Source organism: Prionailurus bengalensis, chromosome C2 (assembly GCF_016509475.1).
Source record: "Prionailurus bengalensis isolate Pbe53 chromosome C2, Fcat_Pben_1.1_paternal_pri, whole genome shotgun sequence".
In the NCBI taxonomy this organism is placed as follows: Eukaryota; Metazoa; Chordata; class Mammalia; order Carnivora; family Felidae; genus Prionailurus; species Prionailurus bengalensis.
In genome coordinates this window covers 95910132-95918002 of record NC_057350.1, presented here as the reverse complement: position 1 = coordinate 95918002, position 7871 = coordinate 95910132, and the positions used below count along the sequence as shown (strand labels likewise).

General features: G+C 38.8%; 1 protein-coding gene across 1 annotated transcript; it reads right to left on the bottom strand.

The window, feature by feature from the left end:
* Positions 1–346: 346 nt before the first annotated feature.
* Positions 347–4210, bottom strand: RPL22L1 (ribosomal protein L22 like 1). Its single transcript, XM_043594922.1, has 4 exons — positions 4090–4210; positions 2387–2479; positions 2100–2221; positions 347–608 (listed from the first exon to the last, which is right to left on the bottom strand). Exons 1-4 carry the CDS (start codon positions 4096–4098, stop codon positions 464–466), a joined length of 369 nt encoding a protein of 122 aa, XP_043450857.1. The 5' UTR covers positions 4099–4210; the 3' UTR covers positions 347–463.
* Positions 4211–7871: the final 3661 nt, after the last annotated feature.

Sequence of the window (7871 nt, the reverse complement as noted above, 5' to 3'; positions counted from 1 at the left end):
CAGAAATCCTGGAAAACAAAAAAAAATTCTACCAGCTATACGCAATTTAAATACTGCTCAGGAGCACCAGGGGCGCTCAGCTGATTAGGAGATTGAGCCCTTCATTGGGCTCTGTGCTGAGCCTGCGTGGGATTCTGTCTCCTCTCTGCCCCTCACCCCATCCACACTCTCTCATGGGCTCTGTGCTGAGCCTGCGTGGGATTCTGTCTCCTCTCTGCCCCTCACCCCATCCACACTCTCTCAAAATAAGTAATCTTTAAATACTGCTTACAAAAACTATCAAAGGAAAGGCCAGAATCATGTAAACAACATACACTTAAAACAGAAGAGGCAGAAGCTTAACACACAGGGTACAGTGTTTTTTATTCACAAATAAACTAGAAGTCCATTTCTAGATGTTTCTTTCCTTTGCATGCTTCATTTGTTTTATTAGTGAGCAAAACCCTATAAGAGGCTGCCTTATCTAGTCTTCAGATTCAGATCCATCTTCATCTTGACTAATCTGGAAGTAACGAAGTTCGTAAGTCTCCTTGTCAGATGCAACCACACGTAGCCAATCACGAAGATTGTTCTTCTTAAGGTATTTCTTGGTAAGATATTTCAAATACCTGTAAGATAAAAACATGAATTTCACTAGGAAACATAATTATCTACCACGCACAGGATTATCATATAAGACATGCAGTTGTATTCATCTTTAATGTTCCCTCCAAAATATTTCATTTGTATCAAACACTGTGGAAGGTTGCTGGGGACAGAAGAATAATTAGGCAGCTTCTCAACCCCAATTAGAATCAGTTCATGTCCTACAAACCCTATTCCCCCACCTCCCTAAAATAAACGTCCTTTATGTTGAAGCTAAAGAGAGAGCCACAGTAGCTTGCTCTTCAGTTTTACTGCCATAACAAGATTACGTTTTAATTAAATACATAATCTCGTTAGGGTGCCTGGGTGGTTCAGTCAGGTAAACAACTGACTTGATTTCGCTCCAGTCATGACCTCAGGGTTCTGGAATCGAGCCTGGTGGAGGCTGCTTGGGATTCTCTCTCCTCCTCTCTCAAAATAGATGAACCTAAAAGATCAGCACACCTGCAACTAGCATATGGCTCAGTTCTTACAAAAAACTTTCAGCATGGTCTTATTTCATCACTCCAGCCACTCTCTTCCATTTATGCTTTACGGTAATTCTGAACTACCAAGCATTCCTCAAGCTTCTGTTTTTCTTTCTTAATGCCGGTCCCTCTGGCAGGAATTACATCATTCGACTGGCAACACTGCTGATCTCAGGTTCTCTGCAAATTCTTAGCCCGATCTCTACCTTCAACACAGCTATTATAGCACTGCATTTTACAATTATGTGCCTATTATAAGATCCCTGAGAATATTACGTTTTCACCCCTGAATCCCTAATGATTAACCAAACAGCTAACAAGCGTCACTACTTTAGTCCAAGCCACTACCATCTCCTCTATTCTCACATTAAGTTTGTTGTCTTCAGCTTCACTTCTCAACTACTTAATACTGCACTTCACTGTCTCCACTAGAATTTAAGCTCCTTTGGTGGTAGGTACTTGGCTTCTTGGCCCACTGCTGGGCTATCCAATCCTACAACAGTGCTACCATATAAATTTGTTGAGTAAATTAAATGAACCTCTGACTACCTGCCTATACTAAACCAACCACCAAAACCTTTAAATTACTTATATATATGAAAACATTTACATTAGGCAAATTGAGACATTACTTTCAAGTTACACATTAGACACGTTTCTTGCAACATATTCTAATATTAAATCATCTAACATCATTAAAGTTTATATATAACTTGGATTTCAGGGACTATAATGTACTGGACAGGAGCCTATATTCCAGCAAAAATTTATGCTTACTGACAACCAGCCTAAGTAATTGGCCCAGTTACTGAATAGATTTTCCATTCACGCAGGCTATTAGGAAGTTCAAAACACTTTTCATGTGCATCTCTGAACGTATCAACACATCTATCCCTGCATATGAAGAGAAAATATTAGGATTACGTATTCTGTAATATTCAAAATTACCATCATTTCACTAAAATATTATGGGAAACAAATACCAACCTTTTAGAGAACTGTTTCTCAGAAACAACTGTGATTTTATTCTTGATGCGTTCAATGTGAACAACATTCCCCAGATTTCCAGTTTTTCCATTGACTTTAACCTTCTCCCGTAGAAACTGTTCCTATTTTAAAACAGAAAAAATGCAAAACTAGGGAAGAAAACCCTAGATTTTCACTAGGGAAGGTACCCTAGGAATAGAGCTTAGGTTAAAATCAAGAATTATATACTTAAATCATTAAGCACTCTAATACAATGATAAAAACAAGCCAAGGAGAGTGATACTTACAAAATTTCCAGAATCAAAAATTCCATCTTCTACTGGATGAGTAAGGTCCAAATTAAATTTCCAGGTTGACTTCTTAGGCTTCTTGTCTTTCTGCTACAGATAGTTAACATAATTAGGACTAGTCCATTCACTCATTTTTATATTGCAAAACTTTAAAACCTGTTATCAGCCCAAAGATGCAGTGTACTGTGATGTCATATTATGAAATGGTGCAAAATTGTAAAAAGTCGCTGTATTTATCTATTGGGTATACCCCTTTTTCTTAGTCTGTCAGAAAAGGGTACACTCAACTTGTTTAAACCGGGTTTTTGTGAAATCCAATGGTAATTCTCCCTGTTCACCATGCAAGTGTCTCAAAAGTGCAAAACTCAAGGAAGCATGAAGCGTATGGGTAGCCACTATTAGTTCTCTGAATGAGAAAATTCCAAAGAATCCTATATTTACAACTGGAAAAGATTAATAAGAGAATCAATTTACTTTCTACTGTAAATTAAAATTAAACCACGACCTGGGGTTGGTTTGAACCTCTAACCAAGTCTATTCTGTTCCAATCATCAAGAAAAGTTTTATGGGCTTTTAGTATTTTCCAGGTCACTGATGTTCAATTTTAAATTATCAGGTACTATTTACTATAGGCCAGGCCCTATGGGAAACAGGTAGTATACACCACTTTGCCCAAGCTCAATTATACACCAGAACAGGATACTCTATCCACTCAAGCCTACAGAATTAAATCATTATTGTGTTATGAGAGAGGAAGGAGATATTTAATCCAAGTATGTAATTTAAAAAACATATGTAACTTTAGTTTGCCATACCCCAAACTCAGAATTATCACATAATCAGGCTGTACAAGTAAAACGTTGCTCTGGCTACTATCAGTATACATTCAGACAATGTCCTAAAAACAGACAAATCAGTATTCATCAGAGGATGCATCTCCAAATTAGATCCACCCAAACAGATACCAAGTACTAATGCCAGTTTGCTTTTAGGTAGACGAGTAATTTGCACCAAAAAAAAAAAAAAAAAAAAAAAAAAAAATCCCCTCCAAAACTTAGAACTGGTAAATTGCCGACGTATACCTACCTTTTCAAATGCTCTTTAGACTGGTTTTGGTATCTGATTCCCTATTTAACAACGTAAATAAGATCTTTTCACGCTTTTTTATCTGCCTAAAATCGTGACTTTTACCTTTTAAAAAAATTCCTTCATGAAGTAACAATGACAATTCTTCCTTTAGTCCTAAAGTTCTCTGAAACTTTTGTAGCCTCGGAGCTCCCTCCGCGCTGGCGAGGCTATCAGACCGGCCCGATTACCCACATTTCTTTCCTGGTGCAAACGAATAGGACAGCATCGGCATTTCCAGAAGCGAAACTGAAAAGAAAAAGGCCCCAGTGCTGTCCTACTACCCTTGTTCATCGTCGTGCCTCCTCCTTCCTTGCGCTGCCACAGCCACCCATCCCAAGCCAGTTCCGGACGGGACTCGAACTCTACTAGACCGCATGGCAGTCTCCAGGAATCTCGAAAATAACAACTTGTAATTTTAACAACGTGCTTGTGTTCCTGACCTAGTCTCCATTTCAACTCTTCCTTTATCTCGAATGAGAGGTCCCCAACTCGCAAAATTTTTGTAGATGTAAAAATCATCTACACCGGGGTAACACCCAAAGAACGCTCCCACCCAAAGAACGCTCACTCACCGGCGCCATCTTGGAGGCCAACCGTGGGATCAGAGAGAAAGCTACAGGCGCGCGTCACGTATTTATAGCAAAACGTGCTGCGTCACGCGCTGAGAACGTACGCTCGCTGCCTCCCGGAAGAGAACGTGTGGAGGCCGGTAACCCAGGAAACTGGGGCGTGGCCAGGGTGGATAGGTTTCCTACGCAGTCAGGTTTCCCGGGAGCGCCGGCTAGTGGCCATTGTAAAGTAATTCACGATTTTCCGCTAAAGACAACACTAAGCCACGGACCTCCGAGGTCTCTGCAGTTCCTGGGAGGTCGCTGTCAGATAAACACAACCGAGGGATGCAGGAATCATCTTTCATTGATCACCTAGATCTTCTTTCCAATCAGGGCAAGACAATGTCACATTTCAGGGTGTTTTGGGATCTTCTGTCTTATATTGTAATTACAATTATGCAGAGAAAAAGTTACGTCTGTATTCATGTTTCATCTATGAGTCTTGTTTACTAAATGACTGTTGAGGGGAGTGTTTCAAGGAGCCAAAATAAATTGGGTTCTTGAGGAAAAAAGCTTCTAAGAGAAAAAAAAAAAAGGATTGCTCTCACTTGTTCACTTGTAGAGTGTGATTTACTTTTATCATGGGTTTTAGTTAGCCCTGTGTAGAAATTAAGATGGAGTCACTCTTGGGGCGCCTGGGTGGCGCAGTTGGTTAAGCGTCCGACTTCAGCCAGGTCACGATCTCGAGGTCCGTGAGTTCGAGCCCCGCGTCGGGCTCTGGGCTGATGGCTCAGAGCCTGGAGCCTGCTTCGGATTCTGTGTCTCCCTCTCTCTCTGCCCCTCCCCCGTTCATGCTCTGTCTCTCTCTGTCCCAAAAATAAATAAAAACGTTGAAAAAAAAATTTTTTTTTTTTAAGATGGAGTCACTCTTGTGAGGCAGAACTTAGGTCAAGCAGTGATGTAAGCGGCCAAGGGCAGTGTAGGTAAGACCAGGTACCTTCCAAGCCAGTACGACTGACCACACCAAAACTGATAACCAGCAGAACCAGAGGAGGTCTGGTTGAATCCCTTTAAAAAGGAAGGATTTTTGCAGCAGACTGTCAAGACTTTCCAGATGCTGACCCTTTCACCTCTGACCACACCAAAAAGGCGACTACCCCAAAGGTTCTGCCTAGATGGTCTCTGGGCAGAACAGAGATCCTTTGCTGTTTGAACATAATAAGCAGCAAGTGCTGAGAGCTGGCCTAGACCCAAGGGAGGCCTTATCATAACTCCACACTCAGAAAATGGTTGCAAGTTTAGTTCATTAATTTCCTACCTCTTGTTTTATCTTGTTGTGTGCTTGCCTTGTGCTTTAATTTGTGTGATGGGTAAGAAACCAAGTTAAACGTGAAATGTCATTGAGTTTGGAATCCTGAACCTGATTTACAATTTAACTTTGCTTTATGATTGAATAAAGCTGATATTATGGAAAGACACAACTCATGTGTGCACCTTCATAGCATGCCCATGATACCCTAGGGCTCCTGACTTCCATCCAAAATGCGTCCCAATTAAAGTTCAACAAATATTTGCTGAGACCTAACTACTAAAATGCATAAAGCACATGAAGGTGAATGTGGGGTGGGGACAGTTTTGATGACAAAAGGAAAAAATAGCCTTTGAACTTTGAAGAATTGTAAGTTGACAACAGAGCAGAAAAATGATATCCTTCTCAATATTTTGCAATTTGTTTTACAGAGGTGAAACTATCATACTGGGAGCCAGAGGTATGGATGGGGGGACTTTTGTTGTTAATATTCAGAAAATTTCCTAGAAAGTAACAAATGCATATATTTTTTAAAAATTTGTTTAATATTTATTTATTTTTGAGAGAGAGACAGAACATGAGCAGGGGAGGGGCAAAAAGAGAGGGAGACACAGAATCTGAAGCAGGATCCAGGTTCTGAGCTGTGAGCACAGAGACTGATGTGGGGCTTGAACCCATAAACCCTGAGATCATGACCTAAGGTTGGATGCTCAACCGATTGAGTCACCAAGTTGCCCCTATTTTTTATGACAGTGGTTAGTCATAGTGGAAACTATGCTTTAATAAAGCATACAATGTGTAGGATCTGAATATAACTATTGAATTCCTCGGAGAAATCCATTTCAAGAGGTTTTTTTTGGTCGTTTGCCTCAAGAACCAGAATTTCTTTCTCAAAGATTAAGGGAAAAAAAAAAAAAAAGGAAATTGGCATTTTCTCCTCAAGGGCTGCTCAGGCTGCAGAGCAGAAATTATACTTGCAGTATTGGGTATTTTGAAAATAAACTGTTAATTGATACACTATTTTATTTCTGTTGTTTTTGGCAGACTTCCACGTTATGACTGAAAAACGAAACAAAGAAATAAACAACAACAAAAAAAACCCTTTAGGAACTATTAAGTCATTTGTACACAGGAGATATTAAAATGTGCTTCAAACTAGCTAGTAATCTCAAAATAACTAAATTGAAACCATAGTGGAAAAAAAAGAATTCTCTAATTTTTTAATGCTGAAAAGAATATTAACTAGAAATGTGCAGATGGTAAGATTAAATATTGTAAATAACACAGTATTTCCCAAATTTTACACATGAACTATAAACACTCAATGCCTGTCAACACCCCCTCCCAGACAGTTCTTACTTTGAAATGGATTCTAAAACATATGAATTAAATGTCTGAAAAGAGTCAAGAAAATTTAGAATAAGGAAAAGTTACCTTTCCAGTCATTCAACTATAAGATACTATAATATATGATAGACATAGTTCTAATATACACTTCAATCATTTGATCTACATGATTCTGGAGCCTGAATAGATCAATATAAATAAAATATAGAAGGACAATATGGCAGATTGGATGGAGAAATCCCTCCATATGTAGCCACCCTAAAAAAAAAAAAAACTGGATAAAACACAGTGTTATACATAATTTCTAATGTATGATCAAGTTGGTTGAAAGTAAAAATTTTTTGGAGGCGGAGATGACAAGGCATGCTCATGTAACTTTGGGACTAGGATCAGCTCTGCTCAAATAGCATGAAAAAACGTCAACCTAAAAATATTGTTTAAAGAGTGCTTGGATTGATAGTGCTAGGCAAAAGTAAATGTAGATCCTATCTGTATAGATGTACTTTAGATTCAGGCACAAAGGATTCCCTGAGATAAACTTACAGAAATATGAGTTGACATTTTTTTTTTTTAATCACTAAGTACAAAAGAAAACAAGCTACTATGAATGAAAATCAAACTCCTCCAAAAAAACTATACAATCAGACCCATTTATATTGGAATTATATAGAATATAAAATAAGTGTCTTGAATATATTTAGAAGGTAATGGTATTTCAAATATGGTGAGGGAAACAGGAACAATCAAATTGGCTAGTACTAAAAGAAAATAAGTTCTAGAAATTAAAAATAGAAAACTTTAGTTAGAAAGAGTGGAAGAGTTAAACAGGAGAGTAGCCACAGCCACAGAGAAAATTAGTGAATGGGAAATTACTTAGAGTGCAACATAGACAAACACTACGCATCTCCAGAAGAATATACTCAAATGACATTGTAGCACAAACAGTCCTATGGAAGCAAACTGCGCAGCTTTTTTTTTTTTTTAATTTTTTAAAAAACGCCTTTTGTTTATTTTGAGACAGAGAGAGACAGAGCATGAGCAGGGGAGAGGCAGAGAGAGGGAGACACAGAATCCAAAGCAGGCTCCAGGCTCAGCTGTCAGCACAAAGCCTGATGCAGGGCTCAAACCCACAGACTGTGAGATCACA